Below are 14,970 nucleotides of genomic sequence, written 5' to 3'. Positions count from 1 at the left end.
TGGGAACGTGGGGGGTTCGGTAGCGCAAAGGCGCCAGAGTCAAGCGAGCTTGTGTTATGTGACTCTGGGAGAGGACTTGGGCTGCTTTCTTCTTCGCACACAATTATTTGCATAAACTTGCACTCTGTGTGTGTGTGTTTGTGTGTGTGTGTGCTTTTGAGAGGTGGAAAAACCAATCGTTTGTTGCTCCGAACGGCAACCATTAGCACGGCAAACCCATTAGCCATACAGGTTCCACTCGAACGGGCATCGAAGGTATCGTGGGGGAGAAGAAAAATTAAACGCCCTAGCGCCGTAGCTCATTTCCAAGAATTTGCTAAACGATCTTGAACGGAACCGTATGCTACATTTTTTTGCTGCATTCTTGGTAGTGTGTATTTTTTGTGTGTGCATACAAACAATCATGCACACCACCTTCTGATCTTATTATTTGCTGATGAGGAGAAACAAAAAGCAGATACCGCCGATACTCGACAAGCAAAAAACCGGAACGTGATATGTTTGCACATAGTTCCGGAGAAAAAGCTCTCCGGTTTCTTCAGTGCGGGATGGGTTGTAGCTTTTGAAACAGCCACTCACTCTCTCTCACACACATACACAATCGAAAGTATTTAATGCGAACGCAAATACTTCTGGCGCTGCAAAAACACGCCGAAGCGTTCTCGAAGCTTGAAGTGTTTGAGCATTTGCTGAAGCATTATTTGCCCGATTGCCCGTTCGATAATATGCTTCCACACCGGGGGTGAAGAAGGAGACTGGTACACACACTTCTGCTTCTGCCCTGCTTCGGATCAAAGGCACGATTTTCTTTTTAGCCTACACACACACAAACACACTTACATAAAACGATTGGGTGCCATTTGGATTTGAATTATTGCAACTTCGAGCAGGCTGTTCTTTGGAATGGCCCTATTCTTTGCTCTCTCAAACAACGAACACTGAGCATGGCTGCTAGGGGCTTTTCAAGGAATGGCAAAAGTAAGAATTTCGATTGGATGATGATACGAAAATTGGATAAAGAGGCTGGGTGGTATGTTCCTGAAAGATGTTCACTTCCATTCATGTTTCCAATGAAAACACGCAAAAAAAAATAGAAGCGCTCAAATCGATTGGAATTCCTGGAAGATTCCTTTGCCTTAAAGCTTAAATTAAGATCGAATTTAATAGGGTTGCTGTTGCACCTTTCCGTAACTCACCTTTACCGAAGCCGTGGATATCGATGCGAAAGTTGTCCGCACCTTTCTGACCGTCCACCAGCTGGCCGAGCCCGTGGACAAGCCGATCGCCTTCGCCCTCGCCGTCGTACGTGCGGTCGGAGAGGTCCACCTCCACGCCTCGAATGACACCTTTCGGGATGCTGTACGAGATGAGACCCTCTGGAAAGAAAGAAGAGGCCACAATTGTTGTTAATTTATTTCCAATTAGAAAGCAGAATCGATCCAACTATATTAAAAACTACAGTTTATGTTTTTTTCTTATTTCAGTTCAAAAGGTTATGTTGATTACTAACTATGCTGCTTCAAAATCTACAAAAAAAAGTGTTCCTTCTTGATGCAACGAAACGCTATGCTCATCTAAACCGTAATTGTGACAAACAGAAAAGCAAGGTTTTCTCTCTCGATCACCACGCGATGCCCAGCTGATCGTACGGCCATCAGCAAACCGCCAATCGACTGCGCCATATTAACAACTTTTCCTGATGACTTTATTGAAGCAAAATTACAAACAAATACCGTAATGGCGAACTTGTTCAATGGCGAGCGAATTGGCGCTGCAATCAACTCCCGGGCGAGCTTGAACCTTCGAGCCAGCGCCCGGAGAGAAAGAAGGAGAGATGGTGAGCTGCCAGAAGCGCCAATCTAATTTGCCACAGCAATAAGCCGCCTGGGTGGTAGGGCGAACGTAGAAGCACAATTTCCCGTCAACTCACACCCTCCCATACCCCTCAGCTGACTGCTGGAAAGTGTTCATGGGAAGAGTGTAGTTTGCACCGCTGACACCGAGTGAGTCTTCGTGTGCGCGTCTTCTTCGAGTGTGCCCGGGAGGCAACTGGCGTCCCATCGATCCCAGGAGTCATTATCAACTTTTATTGTATTTTCTCCCGAGCAGTGACAATTTCCACCCAACCGCTCGGACAGCTCGGACAGCCCGGGACGTTGACTTGCCGGCTGGGTGCGATCGCGCGTCACCACGGTGGACAGGGTTTCATTGCCTATTTGCGCCACCCCCCCCCCCCCCCCCCCCCCGCTAGCGAGCTGGGTATGCGTTGGGAATTGTAATTTCACCATTAGAGCCAGCCGGACACACACACACACACACGCCACGCCATCACCACTTCCGTCAGCCGCGAAGCTCAACATATTGTTGTTCTCATAAGAATCGCACAGCAACAACCTCGAGCTCTGTGAGTTGAAATGTGGCAAGCATTATAAAAAAACAGTCCACTTGCTAGGTGACAAATGTGCAGCCAGTACTGGACTGGAAGGATCTTTCCACTCGCTCTCTCGGGGGACGCAACACCCGAGATTAGTTTTGAAATGACAAACGAGGGGGGAGAGAACAGCTAGCCGACAACAGGAGCGTAAGGCCAATCGGTGAAAGGGAGCCGCAGCAGAAGATGAGCACTGGCTACAGGATACACACACACAAACTCACACACAGCTCACATGATTGAAAGCTACTCAGCTGGCGAGACAGTCGTATAATGTGTGTTTGCGTGTGTCTGGGTCGGCCATTGGGGTTTGAAATTGCTCCACCGTCTCTAATAATCCGACCATTGTTCTGCTTGCCAGTGCGGCCCAGGTGACGGATGATGCTCAACCACACAAAAGAAGCGCGTCATATTAGGCTTCATTTTGTCCCAAGTGGAATAATGGTGGGTCAGTGAATGGATCGGATAGTGAGCGACAAAATGGAACGCGATTTTTGTATGATAAATATGGTATTTTGAGACAGTTTTTGGAGCAAATTACTGCAAAAGAAAGGTAATGGAAGAGCATTTCTAAAGCTTTTAGAATTTCATTTTAGCGTCTATATTGTTGAAATCCCTTTTATTCAATTCGCGTTGTTTCCACTTGGTACAAATTCCCATTCGTTTCACATTGCAAAGCATCTCATTCCCATTGTAAATTTCTCAAATCTCATATCAATTCATCCTATTCCTATTGTAAATTTACAGGGTTTTCCCGTTGAACCTTTAACCATAGACCAATGTTTCAGCTTTAAATATTTATTCATATTTATTTAATATTTCAATATTTATTCAAAGTAAGTTGAAACTGAAAAATAAGTGTCAAAATGAACTGCTTACGCACAAAATCGTTGTTAATGCTGATTCTTGCAATTCAATTACCCGAAAAAAAAATCTTATATATAAAAATTGTATGACAATTGCAAACGCCAAAAGGTCAAAGATTCATATTTGAAAAAAAAAAATGCGATTACTTTACATTACATTACTCCCGGCAACATCAAAGGAAGTCTCGCACTCAAATGCTACAACTCACAAATGATATGCAGCTTCTTTCGCCCACCCCTCCCTTCCTTTCTGCTTTGATGTGCCGTAGGAAATAAAAGATGACCCGCCCCCTCCTCCCGATTAAAACATCCATATCCAGACTACCTTAAAGACAGTGAAAAAAGAAAAGAAAGGAAAAACAACCCACTGCTAAAGCCGTCCAGTCCAATGAACTTTGTCTGGCACTCTCCTTTTCCTGGAATCTTGCATCTTAAGCGACGCAAAAGAAGCAAAATTTAATTACGTCTCGTTTTCCACCCGGCAGGGCTAGGCGCTGCACACTGACACTACTCTTCAAAGATTTCCTGCAGGCAGTGAATTTAAATTATTCGTACAGCACTCATAACCATTGCCGGAGAGGTGGAAGCCCTTTGAGCGTTTTGTATACACGAAGGAGAAGCGCTTGCAATCGCTTGCCTAGGGATTGAATTGTTTGTCAATAAGGAAATCATTCGTTAAGCTCGCAGCAACACTGCTGCATTTGCGCTCCACCACCCCACCCCACCGCTCCAGCAATGAGGTGTGAATAGAGAAATGGTTTGGCGGTGGAAAGAAACCTAATCCAACATCAAAGGCTATCAGAAGTAATAAGCAAACGGAATGCCGACACACGCTATGCTAAAGGGGCCACGAGCGGGAAGGCTGTTAATAAAGTTGTCAACGAACCCGACGCTGGAGCGCAGTGAATGGCGCCAACCCGTTTTGGTCCGGACGATATTGAGTCGGATCGCATGGGAAATTGGGCGGCAAACATGAGCTCGGCGAACGTGTGCACGATACAGCACTTACAGGACACACTGGTACTTGGTGCTACCCGAAACGCCACCGGACATCACAGGCACACACACATCATCAGGCAGTTGAGCCCCCATCAATTGTTGAATTAAACACAAAAAATAACTGAACATAAAAGCAAAGCGCAGATACTGAACAAATGGTTTGTCGCACGAATGGGTCGTGCAGTGTTGCTGGCTGTCTTGTAAGAGAAATCCTACGCAGCGCAAGCAGCGTTGCGTGTCTTCATCGAATAGCGAGGGGTAGGGAGAGAACGTATGAATAAAGTATGTCGGCTCGGTATGGTAAAACGTTAATGTCAATTGCGTGCAATCATTAGTATTATTTCGTTAATGCACTGGCCATCATTACGGTCGTCGGTGGTAATTATTGATTTCGTTTTCGACCGTCGTACAGTCCCACACAAACACACAAACAGAATGGCTATTAATGGGCACTATTAGTTCGATTCATATGATCGTCCAGGTGATGCGACCGAGACCCATCCATTAGGAGACTGCTAGGTGGGCGATGGAACGGTTAGTTGTCGCGCTAAGTGAATCAATAGGCAGTAATTGCTTAGGGAAGATGTATGGAAATGGTGTAATGACCGCAAGAAATGGTTTTTAGCATTGTATGGCGCTCATACTGTTTTGTGCAATTAGGTTCATATAATGTCGGAGCATTTGAAATTTCAACGATTTTTTCAGCAATTGCGGCTTTACATTAAACATAAGAATACTATCTTTCAGTTTACTTTCCTTATTCCATGTTATACATTAAAGAGAAAATAAAAAATAATATTTTTTACAAAACCATTTGGAACAATTCTCGAAATCTTAATTTTTGGTTTGAAATTAACACATAAATATGATAAAAGGTTTTGTTCGTTCCCGATTGTAGCACATCACTACCATTGTCCCGATTGTAGCACATCACTACTTTCGCGGATCGCTACAAATTGTTCGACGGGTCATCGATCGTTTCGTCATCACGCACACCATTAAAAAATGCATTATAAATAAAGCGGCAAAAGCCAAATTCTCTTCTCATTCAAAACTCCTCTAGCAAGCAACACGCTTCGCTCATCTCAACAGCAACTCCTTGGCACACACAAGTGGCACAGAACTTCAAGCAAAACCACCCAGCTTGGTACAACAAAAAGCACACAATCGGCTCTTTTCAGAGCCACCGATTCTTTATTAAGAACATCTTAAAAAAAAAAAAAAAAAAAAAAAAAAAAAAAAAAAACACAACGTAGGGTTCCGTACCAAACATTTTGGTGCCGACAAACCAGGATTAGATATCCTAAAAAATTGTGTGCGTTCTGTGGCCACCGTGTGTGTTCCAAGTGTAAAGTTGTACACCGGTTTGTTTCATTCGCGGTCGTTTAAGTTCATTCGCGGCGCGTAGCGTTTCACAAACGGCACATAGTGTGTATGTGTGCGCTCGCGAATACTCGTGTACCACCCACGGTACAAAACGTGTACCACAAAGTGTGTGATCTGTGCGCGTTATTCTCAAGCTCATTCGCGGCGCGTAGCGCTTCTCAAAGCGACACATAGTGTGTATGTGTGCGCTCGCGAATAATTGTGTACCACTCAGTGTACAAAAGGCGCTTCACAATTCGTGTGATCCATGCGCATTATCCTTGGTGCGCTATCTCGCGGCGCATATTCTTCGCAAGACAATCAATAATTGTCTGTGCATTTCGCAAAATTTTGTGTACCTCCTCCGAGTACAAAAGGTGCCTCACAACCTGGGTGTTCAAGGCACATTGTTTAGTGCATGCCATCTGCATCGCATACAATTCTACGAAACTTCGCATCAAAGCCTGTGTTTTCAACAATTCTTACTAACCGTGCAGTGCGCGTTGTACTAACAAAGTAAAGTGATTTTTTTTTCTCTCAAGCAACCGTGTTTGCTCAGTGAACATTAAAAATGACAAAAGCAGACAAGCTTAAGTCAAGGCAAGCCAAACGGCAAAGCCTCATTGTGTCTATGCAGCGGCTTGCGCAGTTTGCAAAAGACTATACTCCTCAACAACAACAGCAAATACCCGACCGACTTGATCGGTTGTCGAAAATTTGGGAATGTTTCCAAATGGTGCAGGAAGACTGCGAGGAATGGGACGATTCCGAGAATGCTACCAGCGAAAACGAAGCGTTATTGTCACAAGCAGAGGAGCTTTACTTCGAAACAAAGGCCGCGTTAACAAGCTACATTCCGGAAACAACAGATCAGGTAAAAGAAGAGGTTACCCGCCCAGCAAACGTAAGTGTAAAACTACCTATCATTTCATTACCTGAATTTTGTGGTGAGCTCACAGAGTGGCTATCCTTTTATGACACCTTTGTTTCACTTGTTCATAATTCTGAAGAAATTTCCAACATCCAAAAATTTCATTACTTGCGTGCGTCCCTCAAAAGGGAAGCTGCCGGAATAATACAACCAATTCCTATAACAGCAGAAAACTATCAGGTGGCTTGGAAAGCTCTTTTGAATCGATATTCCAATAAAGTACATCTTCGTAAAATGCACACACGTGCATTGTTCGAGCTTCCAAAGCTAACCAATAGTCACGCCCCAGACTTGCGACAATTGGCTAACCAATTTCAGCTACACATCGATATCTTAAAACAATTAGAGGAGAGCATTCCTGACAACAGCACAATTTATGTGGAACTTCTTGCTACCAAATTGGATAAAGCAACATTACAAGCATGGGAAGAACACAATTCCCAAGACATCCAGCCAACTCATCCAAATATGACAAACTTCTTGTTGAAAAGAGCTCAAACAATTGAAGCATTAGCGTTGCAGACAGGCAACCGCCCAACCACATCTCATTCGAAAATGGGTATACCTAACCATAAATTTTCCAAGAAAATGAGCACTAACACAATTAGTGTGAAACAGGACAACACACACACTTGTCCTGCATGCAAAAAAGATGGTCACACGTTGCATCAGTGTCAATCCTTCATCGCTATGCCATGTAAGGCGCGTCAAGCGTTTGTATCACAAAACAAACTCTGTATCAATTGCTTGAGAAGTGGACATTTCTTTCAACAATGCCCTTCTAAGTACTCTTGCCGAATTTGTAAAAGGAAGCATCATTCTATTTTACACTATGAAACGCAAACAAATAATAACCCTGAATCAGAAAGCACCACATCTGAATCAAATATCATGGCAACTTTGCATACAATCAGTTCTGAGCACAGTCCCCAAAACGTGCTTCTCGCAACTGTACTGCTACAAGTGGTCGACAAATATGGCCAAAAACATTTTGCACGAGCCTTATTGGACAATGGTTCACAGCCAAACGCAATTAGTGAAAGATTGTGTCAGCAGTTACATTTAACTCGAAAAAATGTTAATGTTTCCATTGTCGGAGTTGATGGTACAAAAACAAGCGCAAGGTATCAAATACAAGCGGAAGTACAATCGCGAATAAATAATTTCGCAACAACAATGAACTTTCTAGTTTTGAAAAAGGTTGCTAGTGACACACCAATTACACCAGTACCAGCTCATTTTTGGAATGTACCTGCTTCATATCAACTTGCTGATCCTCACTTCAGCACACCAGGGCGCATTGACATGATCATTGGGGCAGGACATTTTTATTCATTGCTAGGTCCAGGAAGACAAAAATTACCAAACAACAACCAACTTGTTGAAACTGTGTTTGGATGGATTATGACCGGCAACATTCCATCCAAAAATCAAAACGAAGTTACATGTCACGTAGTAACCATGCATCCCACCATTGAAGAACAAATAGAACGATTTTGGAAGATAGACGAACTTCACAATTCAAGTTATAGTCTCAACGAAAGAGAATGCGAAAACCATTTCAAAGAAACAGTCTCCCGCGACCACAATGGTCGATACATAGTTGAAATGCCAAAACATCCTGATATCACTCAAATGCTTGGTGATTCTAAAAACACAGCTATGCGCAGATTTCAACTACTTGAAAAAAGATTAGAAAGCGATACACATCTCAAGGCTCAATATCACAAGTTTATACATGAATATATAACGTTGGGGCACATGACTCTAGTCCCAAGAGAACGGGAAGATTGTTCAGGAGCATTTTATCTTCCCCACCATCCTGTGCTGAAGGATTCTAGCTCTACCACCAAGGTCAGAGTTGTGTTTGACGGCTCTGCCAAAACCAGTACCGGTAAATCACTGAACGATGCCTTACTAGTTGGGCCGGTGGTACAGGAAGAATTATTGACATTAATTATCAGATTTCGAAAATATGAAATAGCACTCATAGCTGACATCGAAAAGATGTATCGGCAGGTTACTATGAATCCAACTGATCGACACCTACAGAGAATTTTGTGGAGATTTGACAACTCTCAGCCCATTCGAACTTATGAGTTAGGAACCGTAACCTACGGCCTAGCTCCTTCAGCCTTCTTAGCAACGCGTACTCTAATTCAACTTGCCAATGACGAAGGTGATAAGTATCTTAAAGCTCGTTCCGTGATTAAAGAAAACGTATACGTAGATGATTTGCTAGCAGGAGCAAATAACATCCCAGAAACAATTGAACTACGCAATCAGCTGAATGCTTTGCTACAGAAGGGTGGCTTTCTCCTTCGCAAATGGTGTTCCAACGCTCCAGCAGTATTAGCTGACCTACCACCTGAACTTGTTGCCACCCATTCTTCCGTCAATTTTGATCCAGATGAATGTATCAAAACCTTGGGCATATGCTGGGAGCCTATGTCAGACAAATTTCGTATCAACATAAACATTAATATAATCAAGAGCCCTTATACCAAACGAAAGGTTCTATCAACCATAGCACAACTATATGATCCACTTGGATTGATTACCCCTATAACTATACGAGCTAAAATACTAATGCAACAATTGTGGCTATTGAACTTGGATTGGGATTCAACAATTTCCCCATCATTACAAAATTCATGGGCAGAATTTCTCGAGCAAATCCCTACACTTACTAACTTTCGAATTGACCGTTTTGCTTTTCAACCACACTATGAACAAATTGAAATCCATTGTTTTTCCGACGCTTCTGAAAGTGCTTACGGTGCGTGTGTGTATGTACGCACAGAAGACAAACACGGTTCCGCACGCGTAAATTTACTAACTTCAAAATCGCGAGTTGCTCCATTGAAACCTTTAACTGTTCCACGATTGGAATTATCTGCTGCATTACTTGGCGCTAGACTATTCAAAAAGGTACAACATGCATTAAATATTCCACTTGACACATGCTATTTCTGGTCAGACTCTACTGTTACTCTTGGTTGGCTAAAAGCTACTCCTAGAACTTGGAAAACTTTCGTAGCTAATCGAGTAGCTGAAATACAAGAACTAACTCATGGCTTCCAATGGCAACATGTTTCTGGCAAGGAAAACCCAGCTGATATGATATCTAGAGGAGTGGCGGTGAATGAATTCCTTAGTAGTGATCTATGGCGGCATGGTCCCTCCTGGCTTCGTGAACCCAAAGACTCTTGGCCCTTGCAAACCCCGGATAACAACATCACCGTAGAGGACGAACGAAAGGTATCTGTCCTAACAACTCAAATGACTGAAATAAATCCAATATTTCAACGTTTTTCTACACTACAACCATTACTTCGTATTATTGGTTTCTGTTTGCGATTCATCAACAACACTCGCAAATCAAATAAAAGAATATCGCTAAATGTTCTACTGGTAAAGGAGATACAACATGCTAAACGAGCCCTATGCAAAATGGTACAAGCTACTGAATTTTCTGTTGAACTACAAGCCTTAAAAAGAAATGAAGGGTTAGCTAAGGTTTCTTCTATTCGACTTCTTAATCCATTTATTGGCAACGATGGATTAATACGCGTTGGTGGCCGGTTGCGCCATTCTGATCTGAGCCACGATGCTAAGCATCCCATCCTCATGCCAGCTTTCCATCCTTTCACTCGCCTTCTAATCATGGATCATCATCTGAAAACGATGCACGGCGGAGTGAGCATGACATTATCATCTATTCGTGAAGAAATATGGCCATTGAACGGTATGAGAGCCGTTAGAAGTGTAACTCGAACTTGTTTTAATTGTGTAAGAGCTAATCCCACCCCAATAATCCAACCTATTGGTCAATTACCAATATCACGTGTAACAATAAATGAAGTTTTCTCCTGCGTTGGTGTGGATTATTGTGGTCCACTTTATTTGCGTCCATCTCATCGCAAGGCTGCATCTCCAAAAGCATATGTATGCGTATTTGTTTGTATGAGCACCAAGGCTGTACATTTAGAACTCGCAGGTGACTTGAGTACCACCACCTTTTTGATGGCCTTGGATCGATTCGTATCACGACGAGGAAAACCGAAAAACATATTCTCAGATAATGGTACCAATTTTATTGGTGCAAAGAATGCATTACATGAAATTTATCAATTCCTTCATAAAGATAATAATAAAATAACTAATCACTTGTCTAACGAAAACATTCATTGGCATCTAATACCACCACGCGCTCCTAATTTCGGTGGACTTTGGGAAGCCGCAGTTAAGGTAGCAAAAACTCATCTAGTTCGGCAGCTTGGCACAGCTCAACTTTCATACGAATCCATGTGTACTCTATTAACAAAAATTGAAGGATGTATGAATTCAAGACCACTATTACCACTCTCACAAGATCCAAATGATTTATCACCTTTAACACCAGCACACTTTTTATTACTCAGAGATCCCCAGGCATTGCCTGAATCCGATTTACAGCATATACCAACTAACCGACTATCCCACTATCAATTGATACAGAAGTTATCTCAAAGCTTTTGGCTTAGATGGACCAAGGAGTATTTAACATCATTGCATAATCAACGTAACATCAGCCGTAAACAACATAAACTTTCCATAGGCGACTTGGTAATCATGAAAGACGATCAACTACCTCCATTGAAGTGGCCTTTGGCACGCATTGTATCATTGCATTTAGGACCTGATGCTGTGGCACGAGTAGCTACCCTTCGGACCGCTTCTGGAATCATGAAAAGACCAGTCTCCAAGATATGTGCCTTAGAGTGCCACAACGAGGACTAAGTTTTGGGAATTATTCCCAAAAGGTGGCCGGTATGTTCGTTCCCGATTGTAGCACATCACTACCATTGTCCCGATTGTAGCACATCACTACTTTCGCGGATCGCTACAAATTGTTCGACGGGTCATCGATCGTTTCGTCATCACGCACACCATTAAAAAATGCATTATAAATAAAGCGGCAAAAGCCAAATTCTCTTCTCATTCAAAACTCCTCTAGCAAGCAACACGCTTCGCTCATCTCAACAGCAACTCCTTGGCACACACAAGTGGCACAGAACTTCAAGCAAAACCACCCAGCTTGGTACAACAAAAAGCACACAATCGGCTCTTTTCAGAGCCACCGATTCTTTATTAAGAACATCTTAAAAAAAAAAAAAAAAAAAAAAAAAAAACAAAACACAACGTAGGGTTCCGTACCAAACAGGTTTATTTAAAATAATCAGAAATATCTAATGTTGTTACGAGCATAACATATTTAAACATGTTCAAATTAATCATATTTTATTATTCAAGTGGTGAATACATTCTAATAAGTATTTTTCCCTTGATGTCTTCCAATACGTTTAATCTAATCGGTCGTATAATCTAATAAGCAATTGAACTATGAAAGAGACTTTCATTAACCGCTGAAACAGAATTGACAATAAAAATTGTATTTCCATAAAATATTCATCTACACAAAATGCCATTTTCAAGATGAGCAAATAACCAATCGGCAACATTTATGTATCGACATATTTTTACGACCCCTTCCTCTACCTTTCCCCGCATGCCGACCGCGTATGTATCAATATTTCTTTTTACGACCCGCAGTAAACAGAAATTTGCATTACCATGAGAAAAACTATCCCGCTCGTCCATTACCGTCCATCGATCGGCGCACCAATTGGCAGCCCGTCAATTTATTGTAGCTTTCCGATGGCTTCAAAACTGGCCCAGTAACTTCCCCAAACCGTGTCCCCCACTATTCGTCTCGAACGTGTCACTCAATCTTCTCCAGCTGTGACCATTAAAATAATTATCAACTACGGCGCGACGATGCCCCGATGTTAGCACCCCCAGTCGGGCAAATAAAATAAGAAAATCAATTCGCAATCGTAAAAACGCAACCGACTGCCGTTTTCTCTCCATTTGACACAGCTGCACCGCCATCTGGATGCAAGACCGCGTCCGCGTTTTGTATGAGACCGAGGGCCAATTAGACGAAATCGGTCGTTAGCTCGAACGGACGGGTTCTGAAGAAGACTGGACGCGCGCACGGGGCAAAAAATGCTGCACCATCACCGTGATGGTGCCAGTTGGCTCTAACGTTGTAGAGAGAAGAGGAAACATGGAACATAAAAAAAAGGGAGACGATGCTAGGCATAAAGCACAAGAAGCTAAACAGAAGAGCATTTAACAGCGCGTTGGCTGCTGTTGATACGTTTCGATGGCCAATTTCAAATCTGTTAGAGTGCGATATTAAACAGATTATTAATTGGAATAATGTGCGTGCGTCTCGTGAGCGCCCTATGTAAACACACCAACCGACCTACACCCGGACGGTGCGTCTGCATGCAACTGGTGCCGCTGAGAAAGAACAAACCAAGCGCCGTGTAAAAAAGTCATTCCATAGAAAAAAGGGTCAACTCCATCGCGCCTTCCACGAACCATATGCTACTGCTGCTTCCGAGGGATAATCTCGCTCTTTAGCAACTCGAAACAACAGACACTTCGAGAGGCGAAGGAGGCCCAAAAGCAATAGCAGTCACAACACAGCAGCAAAGGCAAGAGCACACACACACACACACTTCAGCATTAGTGTAAACAAACACTCGAATAACAAACAAGCCTCTCCACGATCCACGCGATTGGGAGAGAATTCGTTTTTTTTTGGTCTGGCTAGACATGGGAAAAATCTGTTCCCTGCTTTTGGAGGCCCATGTTTGAACATATTTCGAATCGTTTTCTCCCCTCACCCTTCTTGTCTAGGGCTCACCGTAGGAGTCTCTTCGGGTGTTTTCCAGGGCGTATCCTCTCAAATTCCACATGATCTATCTTGTTGTAGGGGCTTTTTTTTCTTTCTTGTGTCTCTAGCCAAATGATATCGAAAACAAAGCGCACGTGGGTGTCTTACAGCATTGTTTTATGCTTGTTGCGCCTTACGGAAACCGTGTGTGTGTGAGAAGATGAATGTTTTATCGGTTTTTTTAAAACACGAGAGAGGGTCAAATGCTAAAATAAGGAGAAATACTGTTTCGGCTTTTCTCCTCGGCCCCTGCTGCCACGGACTCACGATTACGAATGATCGACCTGGAGGTAATAAATCACTTATGAAAACATAAAATATGGTACCGGCCCCGCTCGGTAGTCTATATCGTGCTGTATTTGATGGGACAAAAGGGAAACGACGGCGGGAGCTAAGCTCCACACACCAAAAAAAAAAGAAAGACACACACGAAGAACATATTCCACAATAATTGGGTGCCATTAATCAATCGAAACAGGCAGCGTTGGTGGGTGGCTTGCCATATTATGTGGAATAATATTATGCTGTGGAATGGAGAACTACAATGTTATCCTTTATGTGTAAACAATCAAGCAGGGGGAGGAGGAGGGTTTTTCTACGAACGATTGCTTCTCTATTAGGGCAACAAAGCATTTTTAGCATTTTTCTGATTATCGCATCAAAAATGTTCCGCTGAACCAACGAGCCATTATCAAAAAAGGCTTAAATAATCATGCCGGGAAAAGTTTAACAAGTCTCGGTTTGGGGTTTCTGTGTCGCAACAAACAAACACATTAACAACTAATTGTGGGTGACATGGGGATGAATGAATAGCGCACTTTATAGCTTGCCATTTGTTAAAATTCACCCACTACCCACCGCCTCAAGCTTGCGTCAGATAATATCGATCCAACCTGTCAAACGATTCGATGTACAGCGAGAGCATCGAGACTAATAATAAACCCATCGATCAAAGCGTGATGGATTGGAGCTGACTCGAATAAACAGTGGAAGGATTTTGAGCTCTTAAGAAAATGAAAAAATAAATAAATTTTACAATACTTTAAATAATTATTTTAAGAGTTTATTTTGTGTGATTTTGTTAAGGATTTGAGTTTGATTAAATTTGACATAATTTGAAGATAAAAACTAAATAAATTTCAGCACCAATTTCCATCACATTTTCGCGCCAGGAAAAAAGCGGTAACAACATCAACAGACCACACACACACAAAAATACAAAAAAAGCACATTTTCCACATTGTACACCCCCCGGGACAGGTGTCAAACGGGTGGAGAAGGCGCAGCGAACATCCAATAATGTTTGTGCAAAATCTCACCTCACTCGGTCCACCCTTTCTCTGTATGCGCATGTGGAATAATCCTCCACCCGGTGTGCACTTTCGCTGCTAGTTTTCGTTTCATTTCATCATTTCAATGCTTCCCCATCCCCATAAATACCTTTTTATCCGTGTCAACCGGGCCAAAACAAAACCACAGACAGGCAGACGGCTATCAAACAGCAACAACAGCACCTCGAGCGCCACGGCGGTTTAAGTTCCAACAGCGGACTGGAATAATGTGTTGCCATTTATCCGCTCCCGGTCTC

The 14,970-nt window shown here is 42.7% G+C and overlaps 1 protein-coding gene across 7 annotated transcripts in view; it reads right to left on the bottom strand.

Annotated features, from left to right (window-relative positions):
• LOC4578049 (discoidin domain-containing receptor tyrosine kinase B) overlaps nucleotides 1–14,970 on the bottom strand; it is a 253,601-nt gene that overhangs the window by 66,700 nt on the left and 171,931 nt on the right. For all 7 annotated transcript variants that reach the window (XR_009765848.1, XR_009765849.1, XM_061655110.1 and 4 more), the window contains one exon: nucleotides 1,197–1,376. Coding sequence is in view for 5 of the 7 variants with exons in the window: in XM_061655110.1 (XP_061511094.1) it covers nucleotides 1,197–1,376 (180 nt within the window). In the remaining 2 variants the exon portion in view is untranslated. The remainder of the gene's footprint in view (nucleotides 1–1,196; nucleotides 1,377–14,970) is intronic.

Source organism: Anopheles gambiae, chromosome 3, assembly GCF_943734735.2.
Source record: "Anopheles gambiae chromosome 3, idAnoGambNW_F1_1, whole genome shotgun sequence".
Classification (NCBI taxonomy): domain Eukaryota; kingdom Metazoa; phylum Arthropoda; class Insecta; order Diptera; family Culicidae; genus Anopheles; species Anopheles gambiae.
This window is presented reverse-complemented; position numbering and strand designations above follow the sequence as displayed.